The sequence below is a fragment of the Lineus longissimus genome, chromosome 17 (genome assembly GCF_910592395.1).
Source record: "Lineus longissimus chromosome 17, tnLinLong1.2, whole genome shotgun sequence".
Taxonomy (NCBI): domain Eukaryota; kingdom Metazoa; phylum Nemertea; class Pilidiophora; order Heteronemertea; family Lineidae; genus Lineus; species Lineus longissimus.
The window spans coordinates 4,925,584-4,952,944 of record NC_088324.1 but is presented as its reverse complement, the minus strand read 5'-3'; the positions used below and the strand labels follow the sequence as shown (position 1 = coordinate 4,952,944).

The window sequence follows — 27,361 nt, the reverse complement described above, 5'->3', positions numbered from 1 at the left end:
GGTGTCTTTTCTGGTTGGAAGCTAAGTGAAAGCATTGAAAGGTTTTTCTGTGAGTTTAGGCGAGGTTTACTATCTGAAGATGGCTACGAAAACGGAGCAACAAAAGGGAGGCGATAAAACTGTCACGAAGACCACGTACCGCTATGAGTCTGAAGGTGGACAAACCCGTGAGCCTATCATGGCTGCTAGGCCCTATTACGCCATCAATAGGACCGGCGCTGGATTTGGGATGGGCGGTGGCGGAGGCGGCGGATCTAGCATGAGTATGCACATGAGATCATCAATGGGCGCTTCGAGCATGGCAACCCCACCTGGGGCCTACTCAAACATGTCGGCGCTGGGGACAGCAAATGTCCAGAAGAACAGAAAGAGGGAGAAGAAGGACATGCAAGATTTGAACGAAAGGCTTGCAAGTTACATCGAAAAGGTCCGATTTCTAGAGGCTCAGAACAAAAAATTGGCCGGGGAGTTAGACGATCTGAGGGCAAAATGGGGCAGGGAAACTGCTGAGGTGAAAGGTATATACGAGGGGGAGTTGGCTCAGGCCAGAAAATTACTGGACGAGAGCGAAAGGGAAAGATGTAAGCTGGAGTTGAAAGTACCGTCTCTTCAGGAGGAGCTAGATACGGAGAAAAAAAGGTAAAATATGTTTTGTAATAATCTTGTTAGTCTTGACGTGTGCTTTATTTGTGCTCCCTTATTTCCCCTTGGAGACTTCGGAACTAAAATGCATGCGAAACACTGTTCATGTATTAAAGTTACAAGAAACAAAATCTCCAGGATAAAATTTTATAAAGCCTCACACTTTGGCAATCGTCTTTTCTTATTTTGTGAATGACAGCGTTTCAGTAGGCCTAATTCTGCCCACATTTCCTTTTTCAATGTTGCAAGTCTGCCATGCTGTTGTTTCAGCAACTCGGGAGGGGCAGACTGGGCGTGGCACATGATAATTCAAGTGTTGCAAAAGCCAGTTATCGGTTGATACATTCTCAGCTGACCCGTCCAATTCAAACCAAAGTGAAGTAGTTATATGCAATTTGAATGACATTGACATTGACATTGTGGTAAACAAAAATAAAGAGAAGACACATTTTATCCATTTTTATTGGTCACGCATCGATTCCTTGTAGGTTCGCTTGCCATTCATCTTTGTTGAAGCAATGATATTTTGCTGTCTTCTTACACTCTCCCGGGTTTGCTCAAACTTCATTTAGCACTCATTAAGTTATTCATGTGGAAAATATTAGATCTGGCCAACACAGGCTGGCACCCCGCCCTCCCAGGGCCCAGGACTATGCAACCCCAATGACGTCATGACACACTTAACATGTTATCTTAAGGAGGTTCTAAAGAATGAATATGCTTATTTCTTTGAATGGTCTTGAGAATACAAAGGAGACAATTCTTTTGATAAAATGGCCCGCAAGTATGTTCTGAATGAAGTGGCTAAGTAAGCATCAGCGTCATAGAACCACCGGGTGGCGCTATCGTCCAACAAAAGTCAAACTCTTTTAACTTTGTCTAGTTTCTCAACGGAATCTGAATCCGGACTCGACTAATAAACCCTCATAAACCACTCGACTAAGAAACCACCGATAAACCGTCATGAAGCAAAATTTGCCCTCGTTGTTTATGATATGTGTATGATTTACCATTAATTTGTGAGGGTAATGGTTACTTCTTGTCGACTTAGGATATTGCTTCTACAAATATGTTTCTATCAGCTGCTTAATAGAATATAATCAATGTTTGCATTGCCTCAGTATAAAGAACGGTAATATCCTTACACTCAGCAAAATCTGACAGCAGCAGTAATCACATTGTTGCAGCAACTGATTGTTATCAATAATTTCAACATGCACGGTTTCAACTTTCATCTAGCCTTAGGCATTATGGTCGCATGCTATGTTATCTGTAGAGTCTCTCGAATAAATCGATAGAAAGGGTGAGTGTGTGAACTCTGGCGTGGGGAACCGCCCAAGAGCACATGAATCTTCTGTCGCATGTTTGGGTGGGGAAGGAGTGGTGCTTATTGGTTTTCGGTTCGATCCTGTATCCAATATTGCTGCCAGGTGGCCATCTTAGATATCGCATTGTAGACTATCAAATGCAGATGGGGATGCCACCAAGATGGTCTATAATTTTCCGTGGCATGATGAAGTGGGGTTGGAGAGTTGCCCTCTTGATTTTCGGCTTGATCTCATCGAGTATGGCTGCAAGGCGGCCATCTTGGATTTCGCAATACGTACTGTATCTGCAGAAGGAGTCACCCTAAAATGGGCTTGTATTTTATGTGGGATAATGAGATCGGGTGGGAAGTTGCCTAATTAAATGTTCGCCTGAATTCATATCCAATATGCCCGCCAAGTGGTTTAGAGGTTCGTCGACCCTTGCATGTGTCATTAAGGATGCATTACTCTTGATTCAATCGCCGCTCTAGTTAGTTTTACATTGGCATGAATCAGTGAAAACAATTTACCACTACCTTAAATCTAGGTCACCCGCGGAGATTGCAGGTTGTCGACAGACTTTCAAACTTTTAGATAGCTCGTGGTTGCTCAGTAGTAATAATTATCGTTGTGATTATTCACCATCCAGTACAGTTAAAGTGTATTGTTTATGCAAACCATGCATCACTCGCTAATTGCAATAACCTGACAAGCCGACGTATTGTATTGATCATTATCAATCGTTATTGGCAATGTGTCCGGTATTCCCTCGGTATATTGATAGTATCAATGGCTTTCTTAATTCCCGGGACGAATTGCTGTGGCGACCGTCGCAAAATATCCCTTACACCACGAGAAATAATTAATCACAGGACATCTGGTTCAGAAGCAGGTATTACATAACAAAGCTAAAACCTCATAAATAGGTAATTCTGGTGCTGATGTCAGAACTCAGAGATATTACATTACACATTTCCAAATAGTCTTACGTGGATGACAGGTAATGCGAAGTAGCAGACACGGAACGCGGTTGCCATAGAAACATAACGACAGCTCAGGTCGTTTATCAGGTCTATCGCGGTTTTATCATCTACTCGAGAATATTCTTTCTCCCACTTGATGGTTATCATGTGCAATAATCTGCTAGCAATTAGCCAAGGGTAAATGAAAAGGACTCGGAAGTGTTGACACTCGCACACATTAAATTTAGGAAAGAAAAATAGCATGGTGTCGACCGAAATTTGATTTCGAGCGATTGTGTTCCATATGACTACGAACAGTCCTACAAGAAAGTAAATGTCCACCGTTTTTTTAGATAGATATCACAGAGATAAATAAGATATTTGAATGCAGTTTTCAGCAGAGTATGGTATGTAAGTTACTTTTTGGACTTTTTAAAAATTGCCTGTTACATAATGAAGAGACAGGATTAGCTGGGTCCAAATACAACAGATACATGACCAACTAGATATACCATTCCCTGTTGAAAACTGCATTCAATTATCTTATTCTATCTCTGTGATATTTTTAAAAACCTGTGGACATTTACTTTCTGGTAGGACTGTACATATAAAAGTAGCCGGGTTATTGAGTTATTGGCATAATCGAGTGATGTGTGCATGCATGTCTGATTACAAAACACCGGACTGTACTGGGAAATTCTGGACTGACAGTCATTGCTCTCCATCGCCTGGGTGCTGTCGACATTGTGATATCCGAGTGAGAATTGGGAGTTGAGAACATGTGCTTATGTTGGTAGTTGGGAGTGGGTCCTTGGGTAAGGCACTCGGCATGCAGGAGGGTCACAAAGTGTGAGGTATGTAGGGTGTGGATCGGCATTTGCCAAGGGGCAAATTGACATTAATCATTTCTCAGGTATAATCAATTGTGCTTTGAAGGGTGTGCGTATCTTTGTTCACAGAGTTCTTGTTCCCCCAATTGCAAGGCCCTTAAACAGCATCAGTGCCACACGATAAACACGTTGGCTAAGCCACATCCAAGTACTTAAGAATGCCACTGCAAGTACAAATTATATAAAAATTCGGATCCTTTATCTTTGGAGGGAGGAGATTCTGGCTCCATGATAACTTTGAGAACCAATTAAGCTGGGACAGTTCATTAATTCCAGGCGGTGGAGAGTGATGACTGTCAGTCTAGACTTTCCCAGCCCAGTCCAGTGTTTTGCAATCCAGAGTTTTCCAATACCCTGTCTGATAATGTGCTTTCCAACGAGTTTTTATTCTATGCAGTGCATGGTCGGATATAAACATTGCTGGTTCGATACCCACATTGGCCATAAATGTTGATGTACATTCAGGTTTCGCAATCTGACGAATGCCACTGGAATATCACTTGTTTGCAGCTCTCATCCTGATACAGAATGGGATATTTTAAGGACCATGTCGCATGTGGATTTGAAATATGAAATGACAACATGATACCGGTATTATGGTAATGACCAAGGAAGGGTTTAGCTAATAGTATCGCCTGTTTCTGAATTGGTCAACCAAGTCTAACTTAAAAGTGGTGACATTTTCAGGTGTTTAAGTCGATGTGTGGCTTCAACACTTACCTATACATGCCGCATACCAAATCTGAAGAGACATTGAGTGCTTACAATGTATTGCACTTGAATTAATGGAACAGGTGTATGTATAGGAAATATTCTACGGAACTGCAAAGTATGAATATCATTTGGTTCACACCACCCTCGGATGTGCACACAGTAAGGCAGGTTTTGCAAGCCTTACGAACAGCTACGACGGCATACAAAGAATATAAATGTATTGAAGCAACGATTTTTTTATATCTTTTTCCAAACAAATAAGTATTGAAAAAGAAGGATATGATTTGTACATAACGATCCATGCAGACAAGTTTTTTACAAATCCTCGTGATCAGGTGGACTCGCACAAGCTGCATCGGCATGAATTTCAGCTTCTTGTTTATCATTTATGAAACACTGATTTTGTAAATCGCCGTAAGGGCCTATTCAGCTGAGGAACGTGATATGGTATTCATAAGAATCCTTAAAAGGGTAGAAATTAATGACAAATTTACAAGATCAGTTTGAATGCCACCAGAGGATGGTTCAGGGTTCAATCGGAGTCTATCAATAAAAAAGACCTGGTTCAATTATATATAAGTTGTTCAAATGGTTTTGCTTAATGCGAATACGCTCGCGCAGAAAACGAAGAAAACAGTAACTTTCCTACAAATTCTCAGAAAGACTGGCCATTGAGCTCAGTAAGGCAGAAACCAAAACCACCGATAAGGAATTTGTCTGCCTCGTTCATTTTTCAAAAGTTTTACTTGTTTTCGACAGCAGCCGGTCATTGTGCCGTAGCACTTGCTTCCATTTTGAACATTTTGACTGCAGGGGTCGTATATACTCAATAAATCATTACAATGGTTTTGAATTGGGATGGGCAAAAAGGTTTTTGCTTGAACACGAGTGTGGTCTTTTCACAGTCAATGGTTGATTCGCCAGTCCGATAACTCCCCTTTGTGCATCAAACAAAATGGGAGGGCTATGCCTATTACTTAGATTGACGGTCACGATCAGCTTCAATGGCTGACAGAACAATGCGAAAACTTGACAATCCCTCCTCCATTGTAATGAAACGGGGCGAAGCCTCGGACCTTGTATTCGAGGTTTTAGAATACCCCTCAACTGTAATGAATGGGGACGGACCCTCAGACCTTGTATTCGAGGTTTTAGAGTATTCTTAAAATCTGAACAAAGCCTGCTAGAAGGGTGCATTATGTTGTAAAATTATTCCAGTATAAACATTATAAATGTCACAGGAAAGAATCCGGAGAACAAGGATCATTGGTGTCCATACTGCTATATAGCATAATCCGTCTGAATAACACTATGCTCCTCGACACTTTTTCCAAAGAGACGTTTTCGACTGCTACACCGGAGATTTTCTGGGAAGAAACGAACGATCTGTATAAACAGGGCCCCCTCACATCCGTTGTATAAACAGCATGAGAAATACTACAATATGTCAATTTGTGATTTATGATTTATGAGCCAAACAAATATGCAGCAATGTTTTTGGTCATGTAAACACTACTGGCGTAGAAGGTTGATGACCTTATGGATAAGTCTGTTGCCTGTGGATGTACGTGGTAAATACACAGTAGGCTGACAAGCAGTTCAGTTCATCATGAACGTGTTCGTAGCACCATTGATGGGGCAAGATGCTTTTTATCATACCAGAGTGAGTGACGATCTGAGATCATGCACCTCAACGTGCAGATTTTCACGGAAGAACCTCTCGAAACTCGATCGGGCGAATGTCTTCAATAGCTTGTCTCCTCGTAATGCTTGTGGCTGTTTTGATAGCAATCCCTCACCTGGTATTAAGGTAGCAAAAGTATCATTGATTGGATGTCTGGATATCCTTTTTTGAAAGCAGACGACAGCAAATAAATTGAAAGCACAGGCAGATTTAACCGCGAATATTTCCTGTTCCATGGCACTCGACGTGGATTTTCTGGTTGGTATTTCTAGATGATAGCTTAAACACATCTGTTAATAGGTTGATATTGATGAAGCTGTCCTGAATAAATTGATAAAATTCAGTGTTTCACGTTATGAAACACTTAGAACCAAGTGTTTGATATCACATCATCCTATTCTGGTGTACATGCTACACAACACAGCACGTACAATGATAATCATAACTTAGGCAGATATGGTTGATACAAGCGCAATTTGTAATCTTAATTGGACGTAGGGCTACAAAAACACTGATTTCACTGATTATTTATAGGACATTTTCATCAATATAAACCTATTAACAGATATGTTTGAGCTATCATCTAGAAATACCAACCAGCAAATCCACGTCGAGTGCCATAAAACAGGAAATATTCGAGGTGGAATGTGCATGTGCTTTCAATTAATTTGCTGTCGTCGGCCAGACGCTTCGGTAACCATAGCGGACAGCAATTTTCTGACACTGTCCGAATCCCCACACTCAAGCGGAGACCACCGAACGTGGCGGGTTCGTTTACTACTGTGGAGCCAGAGAAAAATATTGGTTTTCTCTTATCTATGCATGATTGTTTCTCCTGATGAATTAAGGTCACCGGTAGTTCCAAAGAGAAATTTACTGGACGACGATTTTCTATCATGGTCTACCCTTGTTTAAAAATATGAATGAATTAAATGATAATTGGCAACTCATTACACGAAAGATGTCGCCCTTTTTTCTCCTGACCTGAGAATTTGACAGAACCCCGTATACAAGTTCCGGGGACAAATTTCTCCCAAATCAGAAAGGTAGCCCCGCAATCATATATATATCTAGCGGAGAGACGCGCCCTGCAGTCGTTTAAAAACCTGTTTCGTGGAATGTCATCTATTCAATATACATAAAAGCTTCCGTAGCAAACACGTCCGTCAGCTTATCAGTGAATGACAAGTATGTACACGGCCTGAATATCGCCGAATTTGCATCAAGGCACCGATACATTTTGTTGACCCGAGTAGGTCACCTATTTAACACGGTTTAAAAACCGTTAGAACCCCCCCCCCCCCCCCCCATTCAGCTTTGTAAGAATAAACACAATTAATTCAACACATAGATCTTATATGTTCTCTTTTTATCATAACTGCCAACACCGTCAGTCATAAGCAAGCGCACATCACAAATGGTTCCGAGTGGATGATCAGAGTGAATATGGGCTGTTCTGAAAGATATGTGAACACGAGGTGCTGTTATTGGTAATACCACAAAAATGAGTAGATGTATAGGGACCATAAGTGTGTATCAATGCACTCCCAAAATTTGTGATGGCAATCTCAACATATCACCTTGTGTCATACCAATGCCATAGGTACAAGTAGTGAGGGTCAGTGTGTGGCCTCATCGAACTGACGCCGGAGCGGTATATGATGGAACGTGATAATATCAAGCTTTATCATCGCCAAAAGTTCTCGGGCAAGCATTAATCAAGTGAACAAGAATCGTTTATACCAACACTACAACTCTCTAGCGCCCTGTCCAGATAAACCCCGCCATTACCTTCCGCTCGTCCTCCATTGAACTGGAAAACATCTTTATGACTGTTCTCTCATATTTCGTTCCTTTCTGTCAGTTTGATGAGGCAGTCAATACACTGACCTGCTGTGCCCATGTGTATATGCCCGTATTCTTGCGCCATGGCAATTTAAGACCAAATTCTATGGAATATTGTAACCTCACATCGATAATTGAGAGAGGCGAAGCTATGAACAAGAATGTACAAAACATCAGTAATAGCATTGCATATGCCTATAGGCCGATTCGTTAAAGGCCTATGTATATGTACTCAGTCATATTCTCCAATGATATGCTTTTGATAAAAGAAAATTTTGATTGCCCCTAGGTATTTGGGTATGACCGTCATCAACGCGGCAATGCTACCGCCTTGCAAATATAATCGAACTCTGATTTGTGAATCATTTCGGGAGAAGTGGTGTCCTGAGGCGGTTTAGGCATTCGTTACTCTTCTTCGTGTTATCATAGAAACGATACCGGATGCTTGGCAAGACTTTTACCTGATCGGCGATACCAATCGATGAAACATTTTTTCATTGCGAACAAAGTTCCGCTCATTGATGAGCGGGGACATCTACGGTGGCTGGGAAAGGACAATACATGACTTTTTAACATGAAAACAAGGTTTCCTTAAATATCTCGATCGACTTATTCATCTCGTGCAATCGACATAATTACCTTGATCGGTAATAAGTCAGTCGATCCAGAAGATAAGTCCATCGGTCGAGATAATTCAGGAAAAAAAATCGTGTTAAAAAATTAAGTAACGTGATGTCCTTTCACAGCCACAGCAGCAATCAGAAAACTGTTATTGTATGGTAATTTGGGGGTGCTACTCTAAAAAGAATATTTTTCGCGCTTGCATACTTAGTTGCATATTTAGAAACGGAACAGTAGCGGCTCTTTCGGCACCTCGCAAACAACTAATTCTCTCGATTTCCCACTCCCGCCAGCCACATTGGCATATAAAGACTCAACCCTACTATAAGTGATTTGCAAATCTAGGGAAACATACAGTTCGAATCTAAACTGCTCAAGGCCACTTTTCGAAACCATGACGATTTATGAAACAAGTTTATTGTTGTTAAGAATTCGTCATATCAATGATTGAGGGCAATGAAGAGACCTTTCAGCAGTTCGTTGCTGAGCATGCATTCTGTCCCTGTCTTTAATCGACCCAAATTCTTTGTGATCTTTTCAAAAATTCACCCAATTCCCTTGATAGGAATGCTTTCATCAATATAGTTGACCCAGTCGGGTCAAGTGAACGCGGGGACGCCGGATGCAACTAAAAATAGCATGCATTTGTTTACCAATCGTCGCATTGAGTGCATGAAATGTTTGCGTTACTCCCCGAGTAACGCAAACAGTCAGGTCTTATAGATCATTCTTAGCTGTGTTGATATACAGTTTCGTCTACATGTAATATATATTAGTTATAAGTTGTTTTACAAGAGTCTTGTAATGAAGGTACATCTACATGTATATTATATCAGATAAGATCCTTGGCTTAAAATCTTCACAATCTGTTCACCTGGGTCTTTAATTAGTACAGGTTAACCACGGATCCGTCAAACCCGCAAAGATTATTCTTACCTTCCAAATGCTTTTTACTATTTTGAGGCTAGACGTACGACATTTGTATTAAACTCGTCACATAGGAACACTGGTGATGAAAGCTCGGCAACTGTGCTTTATCAATTGTACAAAGAGGGTGGCGTTGTTTTGTCTCAGGTCCTGCGTATTTTTTAGTTTGGCAATGGCAGTGTGCTGATTTGAAAAGAGTAGCAATCTTTCTTTTGTTCGTTTCCAATAAGTGCTTCCTTGTGACCTGTCTCGACAATGAACGGGTGTCTATCATGTTTCAAATGCCGTTTTTAGTTTGATGGCCGAGCAGTGTTGTTTACTTGGCCGCTGGGGGTTTTATTCAGGCATGTCAGCTTTAAGGACGGGTTAATTAGAATGTTCCAAACCACTGCTCCGCATTTGTGCGTGACTGTAACCACTGGCTTGGTATCTGATTTAACTGATATTCATTCAAATCGGTCTTATAAAGACAAAGTCAAAACTATCTTAATTTTCGGGATACGCTATCAAAACGCATCCTCCACGCGCTGATTATGCAAAAATGTGATGAAGATTTCAATACACGTTATCATCACAAATCCTTTGAAGCGTACTACTTAACGCCTACATCTAGTTCCATATAAGATGATCAAAATATCTGTATATGCTATTTTCAAGACAGCGGTGTTCTTTTTGTTGATTTGTGACCATAAGAGTACATATTGATTGTATTGGAACTTTTAACACCATGTCATGAATTTCATCCCAAGTTCATCATCATGGGCGTATTTTGAGAAACCACCCCGTTGTCCTAATACTATCTATATAATGTACCTTTTGTGTCTTGCAGAAATGCGCAGATGGCTAAAGGAATCCAGGATGACAAGGACAAGATTGAGAACCAGCACCAGCAGTTGTCCGACTACGAGGGAGAGATCAACCTGCTGAGGAGGCGCATCAACTGCCTCGAGACCGAGTCTAAGAAGGACAAAGCTGAAATCAAGAGGTTGATGGACGAACTCACCAGAGCTAAGCAGGTAAAGCAATCCTCGCCTACATGTTAATGTAACTTGCTGCCACTCACCAGATTTACTGAGTGCATGTTCGATACCGAACCTCGAAATGGATTTGTGGTTTCCGAAGGCAGGTAGCCTCGCTGGCAGGTTTTCTGGAAAAAAATACATAGGCCGTATTGTTGCTAATTGCCGCCTGGTCTACACCCGTGTATGTTTTGGATGAGCCTGGTAAGCTATCGCTAACCAGATATTCAGTTTTTGGGTCCGGGCCAATATTCCGCCTGGATTGTCTACAGTAATAACATCGGCGTCTCTGGGCACGAAGACGACTGTATGAATTCTTAATGAGGCGCTTATTCTACAGGGGAAAGTCAATGGTCTCGTCATTCCAATCGACAGCTTTGTTTCTGATGCACTGGTGCTGAATAACGTTGGAGTGTTTGTTTGGGCTTTTTTCCATTTAATGCAACAGATTCACTCGGAGCCATGTAGAGGTTCGTGATGGCTTTAGAAGAGTGCCCTTGGCCTAAAACTTACTAGCGGGCAGCTGAGTGTAATATCACACTAGCTGGTGAAGGGTTTTCTGTATCAAACTATCGTGTGGCAAGAATAATGATACAGTACTGTGTAGACGCTATTTAGCCGGTTTTTGGGGTATCTGTTTCAAATAGGCCTACTTTAGGTAATATGGTATTTTGTACAGGGGGCCTTCAACCGTCTACACAGCACTTTACTCATGAGTGCACCGGATATATCTCCGGTACGCTCATTGTGTAAACCACTAACTTTAAGAATGAAATCGAACTAATTGTTGAATGCATGTAGAAAAGCAGCACATTTCGTCTTGCGAGAACGCTGCGAAAGGAGGAACAGTGACGCCCATGTTGTGGAAGATGCGCGCACATCTATGCGACACTATCGCTCAGTTTGTCAGTCATGCATGTCGCTCGTTCTGACACAATCAGCCCGGAATAATGTTACACCCAGAACCCAATTTTACCGTTAGCATCTTCGTAAAACGTCTGTTCTCAATGTGTTTGTGGTTCATCCAGCTAATAACGACGTATGTTTCCAGCTTCCTTCATTACATTACATTACAAATCGCCAAATATTTGTTAAATTGTTGGCTCCCCACTAAAACACGTCATTCTAACCGCATGGAACGATATTTGAATGCTTACTTTTAGGAATGATAATTTCAGGCACTGAATTTTGCTTTTCAAGAATCTTATATCTGTCATTTTCGTAATTTGTATTTCTGATTTATTCAGGATCTGGAAAACGAGACCTTGCACCGTGTGTGTGCTGAGAACGACAAACAGTCCTTGATCGAAGAGCTTGAATTCTTGAAAAACGTGCACGAACAGGTAGGTAGCTAGGGGAATTCAAGATAATGCCCAAATATGACTATATATTCATGTATATCTTCCACAATCGGAGGACATACGGGTGTGTGCCCCCAAAGGAAGCAACCATTCAGCATTACTTGAGCCTCCTTCACTTTTAAAGGCCCGTGCAGTTTGTTTACATTGTTAAAGGTACAGAAATAAACATTGCCGCTGTATTGTCATGTCAACGTGGTGAAAATTCAAAATTTTATAATCTGCATCGACGAATTATGGGCTCTCTCGCGTCCGACCATCAATCATCAATACACCTCTATTTGTTTTGCTCGAAATAATTTTCATTCGTCCGTCCCATCTGAATCGTTACCATGGAAACCAAGCAAGTTGTAGACGCATTACGCCTGCCCTGATCTTTACAAATGGGATTGTATCGAGGGAGAAACCTCGTTACCTGGACTAATGAAAGTATCTGTATGATATAAAACCTGTTGATTCCGTGGGCATGCTAGCAATGAGGCTTTATATCCGTATTCTCGTGGACAAGGTTTTCACACCCATTAGCCAGGTCAAGATAAACTGAAATGTAATGTAATGTTTGGACTTTTGCCGGTTTAATGACATGGTATGACCGTCTTATTAACGTAAAATATCACCAAAGCAAACTAGGACTCATTCTGTCTGCCAGAACAACGATCATGATAGTCTCTTTACTGGGGTTTTATGACGAGGCATGACACGAAGGAAGCGGTACCGCCATTTTGTACAATTTTACATACACGTCTTTTGAATATACTTGATTGTATTCCGTAGGAGATGAAGGAGCTCGCCGCCCTGGCCTACAGAGACACCACAGCCGAGAACCGTGAGTTCTGGAAGAATGAATTGTCGCAGGCGATCCACGACATCCAGGTGGAGTACGAGTGCAAGCTCGACGGCATGAGAGGTGAACTCAGCGCATTCTACGACGCAAAGGTGAGACTGACATGACTGAGCACTCTTGACTTAACTATTCAGAAAACTATTTCTCTACGATTTAAATATAATTAGTTTTGGTGGCCTCTAAGAAATGTCCTTGACTCTAAGGGTTGATAACTTATACTGACATATCGGGTAAGTGAGAATGATTCTAAATCATATTGTTTCTACTTCAGATGCAAGAGTTCCGCTCGGGTGCAACTCGCCAGAACATGGAGTCTACCCACGCCAAGGAGGAGGTCAAGAAACTAAGATGTCAAATCAGTGACCTCAGAGCAAAACTCGCTGACCTTGAGGCAAAGGTAAGCGCTCAAGGCTTGATGTAGTCGACGTATGGTTGGACCTTTACGCCAATCGAACATAAGCATTCTGAATGGCCGCGTGGGCAAAGTGAGGTAACGGATTTTACTTGTGTAAAGGTTCTGTTTGCCAAAAAAATGTATTAATCAACAAATTGCGAGTTCCAGTATCATGACAACCCTTTTAAATGCCAACTCTCATTGATTAATCTTTCACACTATCTTTAAAACATGTGCTAACACTTTCATTTGTAGAACCAAGGTCTCGAGAAACTCTACAACGACGCCATTCGTGATCTGGATGAGAAGGAGCGCGAATTTGAAATTGAGAAGACCGAGATGAGATCCGAGATCGATTCCCTTCGGGCCGAGCTCGAGTCTGTGTTGGCCGAGCTCCAGAACTTGTTGGACGCCAAACTGTCCCTGGAGCTCGAGATCGCTGCTTACAGGAAGCTGCTGGAAGGTGAAGAGACCAGGTAGGCTTCCTAAATGCGTTTATGGGGCTAGATTTAACCTCCTGGAATGTTGGTGATCAAGGGGCGCTGATGCAAATAAAAATCGATGACGATATATTTGCATTAAATACAACAAGATTATTGCAGGGCAAATGGGATGCACTGTGTACCAACTTAATTATTGTGCCTGTGTTTAGTTGATACCTTTCAAGAACTACCCCTGGAAATTGACGATATTGGCTGACAAGGTTGGTTGTTTCTCCAGGTTACTTGCTCGGGTTACCTGAAGTCACTGAAGGTGATCTCTATCGCAACAAACAGGAAGACTGATCGACAGTCTGAGGAGCTCGGTTAGATTTCATGGTGCACAACACGAATGTAACGAGTCTATTTTGTATTTTGTGTTGCATTCATGCACGTTTGCATGCACGTTTGCACGAACGATATGGATAAATCTGCGGATTTTCTCTCATTGTGGTGTTAGGGTGATCTGCATGGTGTCTTGTTAATTCATTTTTTAAGGTCTTGTCAAGATGGCATATTGCAGGATCTACACAGAATTAAGTATTTCCTGATTTTTCAATTAAGTGGATCTTTAACTTGAACGAATGTTTTTTACAGGATCGGACTTCGTTCAGTTGTAGAGACTGTGATGGGTGGAGACTTTTCAGGAGGAATGGGTCAAGAGGGTATGAAGAGTTCATCAATATCCGCTAGTTCGATGTCGGCAGGCGGTAGTTTGATGGCGATTTCTGGAGGCTGTTGCTCCGTGGAGATTGGTGGGGGTGGTTCGATGCAGATGGTCGGTTTGGGATAAATGACTGCAGTGTTGGTGTGTTGTTAGTTGAATGACTGTAGTGGTGGTGTGTTGATGGTTGAATCGCTGCAGTTGGGGTGCCGTGAGAGTATTGGTGGGGTCAGAAGCTTGCAGATGTCTTCATCGAACACCTCGTCCATGCAGAAGTTGAGCTCCTCTTCAACCAAATAATGCACCCTAGGCGACGGCAGTAGTGGTGGCGGAGCAGTCGTCATGACACGCACTGTCAGAGCTACTAAACATTTATATAAAAATAAGTCATCAACTAGTTATACTGCAGCAAGGGGTTAATCCAGTGTTAGTATGACATGATGTCGGAGAGAAGTGTATGTAGACAGTTTCTCAATGGGATTCAAGGCGAAGGCCCATACGTGATGTATGAGCCTATTTATTGAAATACCCCGCCCTTTTACGTCATTCTTCGGTTTTTCTTGCCAATCGGAAAGCGCCATCGTCTTGGCGGGGCGTCCAAAACACAAAACCACCGAAATATCGGGACGCAAAATAGCATCAACGGAGAGTCTTGATTAAACCAATGCAACCCGTTTTGCGCTGGATTTGCCCTTTCTGCAAAGATGACTTGTACATGTATATAACATAATACTGTATATGTCTAATACTTCCTTAACACTTTCGTGAGGTGACGGTCACGCGCAAGTGTTGTGTTCATTTGGCTTTTCAAAGCAGTGGACGCTGCTGACCCCCTCTGTGGTCGCCAAAGGTCATTTCAAATGTCTGGGGGGTTTTCATGCTTGCATTCTGCACACGAAACTTCATTACTCTACTGTATCCTTTCATTTGAAGGGTATTGCAAGTTAGGTTATATTCTAAAGACGTGCATCCTCTAAATTACATGCCGTCGGCTGCCCTATAAATTAAATCCGCTCTGACTATGTTTGCATCTATTTAATTTCTGAATCTCTTTCGAAACCGCTTTGACACAGCACATGCGCAGTGACGTTTACCACAGAACTAACCAAATTGTTCTTCATGGAGCAACCTAATAACTGTTGTCGTCGCTATAACAACGCTAATTAATCACCTCATTGTATTTTGTCAAACAGGGTTTCGAAACTTTCCAACAGCGGCAGCAGTGCATCTTCGCAAGCATACAGCAGCAGTGCATCTTCGCAAGCATACAGCAGCAGTGCATCTTCGCAAGCATACATAACTGACAAAAAGCAGGATTCTAAACCAGCTCAACTGATGTCGGGTATGCCGAGTGTCAGTGCAAACTCCGAGGAGACATTGCCGACATCTCAGGGATCACCCTCAGTAGAAACCCCAATAGTCTCTTATGCGGCCGAGGAAGTATCAGTCATTGCAGAGGTGGCTGGTTCTTCTGAGGCAGCAGTCCCAAATCTGTTAGGTGATATAGAACCAGAAAGTCTCCCTTATCACGATGAAATTGAGGAAGTCTCTCAAAAAATGGAACAATTGGAAGGTTCCGGTATTGAGGACTTCACTGGGGAGGGCAGTGATGGGACGGGTTTTATCGGGCAGGGCCCTGGCGAAGTAGACGAGCTCGCTGAGCTTCCTGAGGAGATACAGGGGGATGGGGTAGCGGGGTGCAACGACGCCTCGTCTTTGAGCATCTCAATCAAGCTGCCCGAAGAGGAAGGCGATGTGTCACACTCTGAGGAGCGGAATAAACACAAACTAGAAGTTAGCGCTGAAGCTGTAGCTAAGGAATACGATGAAAACCCTGAGGAGATTGAAGGTCCAGGAAAAGATGAATGTAAAGACAGACCCCCTGATTTAGGTGAAGAAGGAAGTGAAGAATCAAGTGTGAAAGTGAATAAATGTCAAATAAATAAGGAGCTTCCAGATGTCGCTGATGAAACAATTCGTGAGGCAGACGGAGAAACATATGGAGCTGCGGATACGACGGATGAGGCAGCGCTGATGACACATGGGGCAGAGCTGAAAACAGGTGGAGCAGAATTGACATCAGACGGGGCCGAGGTGACAGAAGATGGGACAGAGGAATCGATAGATGGGGCAGAAGAGGACGGAGAGGGGGCAGAAGAGAATAATGGTGGAGCAGAGGAGACGGTAGATGTGGCAGAGGAGACGGGATATGATGCGGAGGTGACGACAGGTGAAATAGCAAATTATATAGAAGTGAAAAGAGCCGATGATTCAACTGCAACGGTGGTGGTGACGCCAGGGGTCACTGAAGCGTCAACAGAGAATACTGATGAAATACGTAAAACCGAGGAAAACGACGTGGAAGCAATCGATGAAACGAAAGGTACAGAACTGGAATCAACTACATCGACAGATAGATCAGGAGAGGTGGTTGGCGAATCAGCAGAGGCGATGGTACCTTCTGAGGAAGTAGGAGGAGGTGAAATGGGCGAGGGAGAATACACCTTTCCTGTAGCTTATAAAGATGATGCAGATAACAAAGACGATGATGAGCCTTTATCAGATGAGGCTGGCGAAGAAGTAAGTTTGATTAAAACAAACGGCAACTGTGAAGGTCATGGTCAAACTGAAATTGGAGATAACGATCAAGAGGGATATGATGTTGCTGCAGATGAACCTGGTGACACTGAGGGGAGCACCGCCAGCGACAAATCAGACGCACTTGCTCAGGAAGCATCTGGCTTAATGTCAAATGAAGCTAGTTCGTATGTATCGCCACTGAATTCTGGTTTACATCACAGCAACACACCAGTAATATCACCGGAGATGGAACTCAAAATCGAACTTGCTGATGCGCTAACTTCTAGTATGATTGACAAAGGTGTAATGCTAGAACCCCCCACAAAATATAGCGACGGTAACGCTCCAAAGCCTGTTCCCTCTATAGTTAATCAAAACAGTGGTAACAAGGGAGTTCACAAACTCGAGTTCGATGTTGACTCGAATGATAAAGGGCCCGCTGGGGAATCTGAGGGTGAGAACTCGGTGTCGGAAGCCCCGGACATAACCGAGGGTCCTAACTCGGAACTCGGTGGTATGTGTTATCTGTTCACTGCGCCAATTATGAGCATTAATTTTAACCCTTTGGAGCCGAAGGTACTTGTCATAAGACTTATTTTGTCTCTTCATGTAATGTTTACACATTCCTTAATAAATGTAGCTAAGAACCTGTAATACAAAGAGACTGTCTCAAGGATTTGTGAAATGCCGATGGTTAGATGAAACTAGAACACATGAGGGAGTTGTTTTGGAGAAATAAATATGTCAGTAGCTTCTACAAGTACCATTAGCTCTCAAGGGGTGACATTTTATTTTACCATTCAGTTTTAAAATTTTGAAATTCACCTAAATACTCAATTCTCAACAGACCCACCTTTTACGTACGTGTAAATCTATTGCGGATTTACCTTTTTTGCTTATACAAAGCCCAAACAATCAATTAAAGTTAACTTCTCGGTTCACATTTCGAATTTCTCTGATTCAAAATCAAGATTTGAATGTAAATGTGCATAGAATATTCCTTTAGCTCAGCATTCATTTTCTTCTTGAGCTCGATAATGCATCACCGTTAAAAAAATATCTTGTTTGTCTTGTTGATCTACCTTCATGGTATATAGTTTTGTTAGCATGTTGTAGTCTACAACGCGAGTTACCTTGAACCTGATTGCGCATCATGTTTGTCTTTCCCTTTGTCCTGTGTTGAAAATGATTACAGTAACAAAAAAATGAGGTAAAAGCTCATATGTTGGCGCTGTGGCACTCGGTGTGCTTCAATGCTATGTCTCTTTGTCCTGGCACTGGCACGACACATTCCGTTCCTTATTTTATCATGGACCGCTACCTTCTGGGGGTAAACGGCTCGTTGATTTAGCGCTATCTGCTTTTTTGTTTCATGTGCTTATTAACACTTTCCAGGCAAGGCCTTAGGTCCGTTGTGGAAAATGTTTTGGCAGGAGCAACCGTGACAACGACGATCCAAGAAACTTCCCACCATCAGAAACTAACTCCACAAAAAGGTTGAGTGATTTTTTTCAAGTGTGTGGAGCGCATGACCGTTCCAAACGATTAAAAGTGCATCAGCATCTTGTCCATAAGATCGACACTTGATTTCTGAACCTGGCCCTTGAACCACTGTGTGTACAGGCCCCGCCTAAGTAAAACATCAGAACGATATCTAGTTGATTAAAGTCGGGATTAATCCATATTTAATTGCTTATTCGTGCACCGTTCAACATCAATTACATTGTACGGTAACCACGTTCACACCAACATCAATTCATCCAATAATGTATCGCTTAAAAGTGTGTACAGCCAAATAAAATGCGCTTTGTTTTTAGTCCGGGACAATTTTGGTTTTAAGCTAAAACTACTAGTCTCAAGCATGCATGTGGACTTGACGATTACGAGAAGGAAGCATGTTCTTTACTCTATCGTACATGTATGTGCGGACAAAGCACTTTATCAACTATGAATACATCAGAGAAAATAACATTTTGGTACACGTCACAAAGGTCAGGAACGTTTAAAATAGCTCTAATTGAAATAACTGTACGTGGGGCGGACCAGAAACAACGCCTGTTTTGTTCGTTCTTACATGCACGGCAAAACTAGGACAGCTTTCGCTTGACATACGTTTTCTGCACTTTCATCTGGTTTACTGCTATCGGGTCCGCATTTACTGTATAATGCTAGAATGTAATCAAATTCGAATCGAATTATCCAACTGATCCCTGCAATATGATATTCTCGATATTTTCTCAGTGAGAACAGTTTTCCTATCTCCCATTTCTCAACTAAAAATCACTCGGCACCGGGCGAATTACCTTGTGTGACATCACAGCAAGCTAACCATTATATCAAGTGCAGTGCCATTAACAAAATCAAAGATTTTTTTACTCTCAAGAACTCCCGATGTATTGTCACCCTCAGATAGTTTTTATGAAGGTAATCTCTCAGTTCTTTAAAATGTTCTGCGCGCAGATTTACACTTAAAAAGGGATTATTATTTGTGCAAGTGAGGTGAAAGATGCGTCACATTTTATGTAATGCGTGTGTGAAAAGAATTATGAAGGCTACGTTTACAAAAATTGTTTCAGTAAATCCAATTATACAGTCCTAGGTATTATATGATGTAAAGAAAAAGAAAAAAACACTGATTATGGTCCAATTTTAAAGGTCTCCGCCGTTTGTCTGCATTGTATTTACTTGGGGCACCAGTAAATAGGAATAAAAAGTAACTGTAGTGCAGTTATTATGCACGCCAATTCTCTGAAACTTAGCATCTACAGTATTTATGAATCAGTTTAAACGATGGCATTGATTACATATATATAATACAGTACGTATATACAAAAGGAAATTTTAAATTCTCTAATTCAATTTTCAAATTATTGAACGATCGGAGTTGGCTTTGGAAAAGCAGCTGGTTCCAGTCATTTTGCCGAAGATATCGATTCGATCCGACTGTCGTTTGCAATTTTATAAATTTCCACTGAATTGCGCGGTTTCTCCTGTCCCTCGGCAAGGTTGACCTGGTGAGTGATTGGGACCATCGGGCAGCACACAGTGGTTTGAGGGGACGCAGGTGTGTTACTCTCACAATGTTAATACAAGTGTACGAATCTAGTATAGTGTAAATAATTACGAGATGCATATTCACAATTAATGTAAATATAAGTAAAAACTCATGACTAAGAATTGTATATACAATATATTTCCAAAGTGATGTTTAATTCTAAAGGCTCGACTAAGGAGTGATTAACTTTAAATATTGATATTAGAATAGGCCTGGGCAAAGCTAGACAAAAAATTGCATCCATGTCATCGTCATCATTCTTGCCTCACTAAGCTACTATTTTCCTAACCTCTCACCTGTCTCAATTTCCCTCATTCCCTGTTCACTTTTTCTCATATCCTTTTGATATCATTCCAATCTTCTTTTCCGTCTTCCTCTCTTGCTTTCTTCCCTCCCCTTCTCTCTCTCTCCCTCCCCCTCTCTCTCCGTCATCCTTGCTCGTTAAGGTATCTACTAACCGCTAACCGCTCACACCGCACTCTATCGATCTTTTCTAACCTAGCCGATGACCGACGTGACAGTTTCATATATTTTCGATCATATTTCACCATTTCGGAAGCCAAAAGTAACTGGTTGATGAAAATGAAAAGGTTGCTGATAGTTTATAAGATCACAGTTCATGTATCGAAAGTAGGAATATTTTCGTTATCGCTAATTGTCTGCCATGGTATGTCGTAACCAAGTGTTGTAATCGTAAGTTTTTGCGAGGTAAAAAACTTTTTCTGTCTTTATTATGAAGATTTGCACTCGTCTTAAACAGGTCCGTAGTTTGCCTGCCCTAAATTAAAACTCTGTTGTAAATGAATATTCCCTGTCTGGCGCAACGTGCAAACAGCGTTTCAGATGCCGGTCCGAAATTTTAATGCTGGGATCCTTGAAATCCTATGACACCATGACTGTGACACGATTCGAAATGTTAATCAAAGGCACAACGAGGGGGTCGAAAAATGCTGTGCAAATAGGGGATGTTTCATCTTGCCGTGTGTTACTTTCAGTGGCATCAGAGAAGCGCTCGTCCCGATTCCTTTAGTTGTGATTTCATTGCATGATCCTTCTTCCCAATCACCATTACTGTTCAATGTTTAACGTAAGGCTTAAAGTTTTACCATCTTCTAAAACTCGCCACTTCTGTTGTATACGTTGGGTGCCACCACTAGATGTTGCTTGGTGTAACAGTGCATGCGCAGAGCAGTTTCAATAAAAGGCATGGGCAGTGAAAATGACTTCTCACCAGTCGAGCGCGAAAAAAATACCTTTAGACATTACTATATTGAGAATTTAAATATTTTAATATACATATATATTTAAAATTCTGCAAAGTCATAATCCTTGCGAAGTACATGTTTTCTTCACTAATCTGAACTACCTCTAGTTCACATAGAACTAAACAGATAAGCATAAACTTAAGTGGAATCGCGACTTTTAAGTCAAAATCATACCCATATTTACGCCCTCATTGGAAAAAACACTTGCACGACTTGCACTGATTGCGTACCCCTTGAAGGGCTCGAGCTCGGGTCACCTGAATATGAAGGGTATTGGAAAACTATGGATTACAAAACTATGGATTGGACTGGGAAGGTCTGGACTGACAGTCATCGCTTTCCACCGCCTGTGTGCTGTCAACATTATGATATCCGAGTGGGGATTGGAAGCTGAGAACATGTGCTAATGTTGGTAGTTGGGTAAGGCACTAGGCATGCAGAAGTGTCGGGAAGTGTGAGGTGTGGATCTTTGGACAAGACACTTGGCAGAAGGGTCACAAATGTAGTTGTGTGGGGCCTTGGGTAAGGCACTTGACAAGCAGAAGGGTCATCAAGTGTGAGGTGTAGGTCCTTGGGCAAGGCACTTGGCATGATATACACCATATGTACACAATACACTCACTTATTGTATCACATTGTTATAGCATGTTCACAGGACGCTAGCCTACGTGTGGTCAAATTTGGCCATCACACAGCATCACTGCTAGCGAGATAAACATGTCGGCTAAGCCAAATCCAAGTACTAAGAATCCCTATTTCAGAAACCTTTTAGTTTCTTGCAACTCCAAGTAAAATTCTTGTAGAAATTTGGATCCCTTGGGAGGGAGATTCTGCCTCTTTTTCTGGCTCCATGATGCTCCTGTTTCATCAACTTGGAGACACGGTGGGGTATTGAGAAATGATCTGGGACAGAGCACCAGCTCATTAATTCCAGGCGGTGGAGAGTGATGGCTGTTAGTCTAGACTTTCCCAGTCCAGTCCATAGTTTTGTAATCCATAGTTTTCCAATATACCCGAATATGAACATTGGTGCTGGGCTTGAGGTTAATCGGTCGATCAATCCGTGACAATCATTACACGTGCTGTCGACTGTTTCTGGCTCTCAGGCATGACAAATAAGCGCTTCTCTTTCTTGGAATTGTCTTTCAACTTTTTTTTGGTATAGACAATATGATTGTGTAAATATGAATATATGAACTATAGGTTATTGAGCTAAATTTGGATTCAAAACCAGTTTGTTTAAGACGAGTCCTTGTTTTGTGGTTTTGGTGGTAGTAACTGACTTTGTGTCATCGCACTTAATAGGTGGCGCTGCGATGAAGGGCGAGATGTCGGCTAAAACGACTTATCAGAGGAGTGCTAAGGGCAACATCTCAGTAGCAGAATGCGACGCCAGCGGCAAGTTCATTGTCTTCGAAAACACGGGAAAGAAGGTTAGCATATATCAATATTTCTCGTGTTCACCCAGCAGGAAGTAGGATTCATTCTGCATACCAATTGAGATAATGCTCTTAATGCTCTCCTAGCGACAGCATGAACCAACTACCGACTTTATTTATTAAAGTTAATGTGAAGTTGGATTTTAACCTCTACCGCAGTTTAATCTAGACTATGAAAAAAAACTTTAACTTAAATCGTATTCTTATTCATTGATTTTTTACTGATCACGTGACGTCTACTTGGAATACTGGATAAAAAACAAGCTAGCAGATTGCTTTCACATGTCAGTAGCAAGTTAAATCATAGTCGTGTTCGTATTGCTTTTCCCATGATGCTGACATTTCAGTGTGCGGTTATTTCAGGACGAGGTCCTCGAAGGATGGAAGGTACACCGAAAGATTGAAGGCAAAGCGCCGGTTTCCTTTAACGTTCCAAGGATCACCATTGCTGGCAACAAGAAAGCTAAGGTACGTCTCTCATATTTACTAGGGCCAACATGGAACGTAATAAGCTTTACCTACCTTTTTGAGTAGGTGTGTTTTTTGTTCTGTTCATTAACCGTTTTCTTTTGTACCGCATCGAGTAGAATCCTTCCACCGGTGCCAATCTTATGATAAACCAGACTTCAACAATTGTTTTGCGACAAATAGCTTCAGATGACCTTGTGGATTAATAGCACATTAAACATGAATTATTTGTTTTGCATGATTATGAGAGCCGACTCGGAGCTATCACCTGCAAGTGGCTAGAACTTTGCTTTCAAATTAGGATTTTTTTTAAATGTAACATATTTCACAATGATAGATCGAAACTTTCACTTTCTGCATCTCGCCCTTAATAAGATTGCATTCCACATAACATAGAGCAATTTGGTCAGCTGAATTCTACCCCAAAGCTGCATGAAATCATAATTATTCTAATTTATTCAGCCAGACCAATGAATTCATAGTACAGTGGAACCTCCCTCAACGGACCCCTATTAAGAACACTCTCTCTATTAAGGACACTTGTTTTGGTCTCAAATTGGTTTCCATTCATTTTGACCTCTCTAATCAGAACAGCTATCGATTAAGGACAGCATTTTTCAGACCCGAGGGTGTAATTGATAAGACAGGTTCTGCTGTCCACATATACATCTTCTGATGGATTGCTAGAGGCTTTGCGCCAAACAGTTCAATTTAATTCGTGATGGTCTCATAAACGGCACCTTTTACAAAGATGTGTTTAATACTTTACATTACGGGACAGTAACTGTTACACTTACGTACACACCCGTCACCAATATGAATTATGACGGCTTCACTTTGATGATAAACCAGACTTTCTACCTCCATTTCAGATCTATGGCAAAGGAGAAAGGCCTTCAGGAAGCTCCGACCTGGAATGTGACGTCAAATTCATGGGTGTTGGAGGAAACATTCAGACCACTTTGTTGAACGCTGAGGGCGAGGTAATATTGAATTAAATATTGAATCACAATCTCGTACTCATCAGTCTTAACGCTTAACCAACCTCTGGAATGGGCTAATTTTGACCAAATCTTATATCTGTTAAGAAGAACCCTTCACCAATATGATAATAAAATTTTACAACACAGTTCATAGGCCAGTGACAGATTTCCCTAGATTGTGGGCGTAAACCTCTTCTGGGTCTTGTTTATCAAGTTTGTCAACCGCAGATTATGAATTAATTCCACTTTGATCCATCCCAGCCATGTATTTACCACAACTTGACATTTTGATAAGCTCTATTTGACTGTGACAAACTTCCGGTCGTTGATGAATACATGTCTCTGCCCTAGTATTCTGAAAACTAAACCTGAATCTCACGGTGAATATGAGTCAGTTAGATCACAAAAAGGGTGTGATTAACCGGCAGCATGCTGACCACTTAAAGCAACAGACTCAAGTAGAGAAGCCTCGCTACTGCACCCGGGTCATCACCAAGATTAAGCTGATTAACACCACTACAGTACTGCAAAAGATAGACCTTTAGAAGACTGATAAACCATGAAAAACGACTACAGAGGCTACTGTCAACCTACCTGGGATAGTGCACATGCCTTGGCATAGACACCCAAAAGATTCTCATTGATTTATTTTATATTGAGCCTCAAACGTGTTGGTATATGCCCCGTATTTTAAAATCCTCGAAAGCCACGCCAGCTCATTCTGAAATATGGTCCTGGATTCTCCTGCGGACCCACTCGCGTGGTATCCAGGAGTTTTAACCAGTACGCTATGAGGCTCCATATCATTGGGTATTTCGGCAAAGTTAATTTTTATTCCCGCTAATGAAAAACTCTCTTTCACCTTTCAGGAGCGTGCAACACATACCCAGAGGACCACCTACTCGTCATAAACTGTTCGATGGGCGGCTGACAGGCTGCAGCTTCGAAAAGCAAAGTTGACAACAACTACATTATAAAATCTTCTTAAAGATCTGTGTAAAGCTCTACTTAGAAAATCGCGATAAGACTTTTTAATTGACCTGTTTATTGCAGAGGACTACTTGAACATTTCAAAATCATTTCATTCTAAGTATCGATACCGTTGTATCCATTGCAACTTTTTATCATGATTGTTAACTTAAATAATTCATTCTAATGCAACCAGTCCTTGTTCAAACATATTGGTTTCATCTTTGTCATAAAAGAGTCTTAATCTAAAATACGGAAATATCCGAGTACATGTATTTGCAAGTAATGCTTCATAAATCTAATATAAAGTAGATAAAAAGACGTTCATAGTAATAATATTCGTCAGCTCGTTGTAAAAATTGTAGGACTACATTACATTACAATTACCTTCGCTTCAGGCCCGCCATCTTTGAGATGAAATCTATCGCATTTCCTCTCCAATGTGGCGCTTACATTTTGTGTTTATGTTTTACACTGCAGAGATTTTTATGAATGTCCAAATCATTGTTCGAGAAGGCGCTTTCGAAAACCTCACAATCGTGTGAACTTCGTTTCAATATCTCTGCTGCATCATACAATGCGCTATGTCCTAGAAACGAGGTTAATCGATTGTGGTAGTTTTTCGACTCCGTCTCAAAGCAGCTGTGATTACTTTTCAAATGTGTGGATAGCACAAATTTAGCTCTTTTCTTGGTTTGATGAGTATATGAGGAAGATTGGGTGGAAAGTTTTTTTTAATTCGCATGAATAGAATCCGATATTGAGTGCAAGTGCATGATATTCAAATAGAACACACAAAAATGTCGGATGACCTTGACCATTTCAAGGAACAATCTTCTTCTTTTCGATGAACATACTTGACACATGCTGTATGAGGTGGTGTGCAATAACACGATTTGCTCTAAGGAATGACATTACTGGCTTTTTCCCAACCAAAAATCACCGTTAAATTAAACGGTGTGTATAAAGAATTCTACTATTTATTCTTTTTTTCCCGATGTGCTTAATATCGAGTGTCATATTTTCCATAAAATTTGCAAATGCGTAACTCTAAATTGTTAACCGGTATACTTCTTGTATCTCACCCGGAGCACTGCACTCTTAATCGATGTTGCTGCTCTCTCTGTGTACAGTGCATTTGTAAGTGTGTAGCCTTGATGCAACAAACTAGCCAAGTTTAATCCTCATTTCGGTTTCGTATAATGGAATTAATAGTGTGACGATGCGATGATTTGACATTAATCTACTCAAACTGCTTCGGCAATTGTGCTGAATTTTGTACCGTTTTGTACGTTTGCAAATTTCCCTACATTTTAGACATTCCACTCGTTTTATTTGAAATACGTAGGTAGAAATGCTAATGATTAACTTACATATAACAAAGAGAGTACTTAGAGTGCGACGGGCAAACTAGTTGTGAGAAGCTGATGGCATCATTGTTAGGCGTAATTAAAAGCTTACGTATCGGCCGAGAGTCATCCACAGACCAAGATGGTGCCTTTCGTAAGATTAGAGAGTAACGCCATGAGATCAAACGGCGTGTTTTAAATGACGATTGCATAATGAAGCGTACGATCAAAGGATCAATGAAATAAGTTGTTTACAATAAAGCCCAGGATATACAGTGATCACTTGTATTATTGTGTATGGTCAATAAAGTTGCTTCTATACTGTACTCGAAGTAGTAGATATTAATCTTCTGTTTTTTTATCGCCAAGTTGGTCCTGAATCTGCCAGAAAGAGTCATCCAGAGAAAGGGAGAATATGATCATGTCAACCTTTGTCAACATGTTATTTTGCAACTTGCAGGGGAGAGATGGAGACCGTGAGAGAGAGAGCACCTGAATGCTTAGTTTTCAATTATTTCTTTCGCAAAGATTCAAAGTTTCTTTCTGCTCGAATTTACGAATTCTTTCTGTTGTTTATTTATTCAGATAAATATGTTGCCACACATGCATAATTTTTAAGTTCTCATACATTTCTTAAAAGTGCCAAGTATGACGATGATCAGAACCGCTGGTTATCATTGAGGATCCTAAGTTTTTGACGCTAATTCTAATAAAATTTTCTCCCGAGCTGTCGCCCTTTTGATGACTATTAGTTCAACTGAAGAATACTGTATCCCGATAGTGGTGTGCCGACAAATGCATGTTCCATGCCACGGATATCCAAAGAGTGGGCCTGAGGAAACATTTACAAAAATAATCTCTCCGATATCCAGTATTAAGCCTCCAGCATCAAGCCAACACTGA

The 27,361-nt window shown here is 41.2% G+C and overlaps 1 protein-coding gene across 2 annotated transcripts; it reads left to right on the top strand.

Annotated features, from left to right (window-relative positions):
- Nucleotides 1–26,798, top strand: LOC135501869 (60 kDa neurofilament protein-like). 2 transcript variants are annotated; one of them, XM_064794263.1, is made up of 11 exons: nucleotides 1–639; nucleotides 10,422–10,608; nucleotides 11,859–11,954; nucleotides 12,744–12,905; nucleotides 13,085–13,210; nucleotides 13,463–13,683; nucleotides 18,326–18,426; nucleotides 22,556–22,683; nucleotides 23,053–23,157; nucleotides 24,030–24,140; nucleotides 25,010–26,798. In XM_064794263.1, exons 1-11 carry the CDS (start codon nucleotides 80–82, stop codon nucleotides 25,049–25,051), a joined length of 1,839 nt encoding a protein of 612 aa, XP_064650333.1. In that variant the 5' UTR covers nucleotides 1–79; the 3' UTR covers nucleotides 25,052–26,798. The 2 variants fall into 2 exon arrangements, with proteins under 2 accessions (XP_064650333.1, XP_064650334.1); XM_064794264.1 differs by lacking the exon at nucleotides 18,326–18,426 and adding an exon at nucleotides 14,284–14,351.
- The last annotated feature ends 563 nt before the right edge of the window (nucleotides 26,799–27,361 follow it).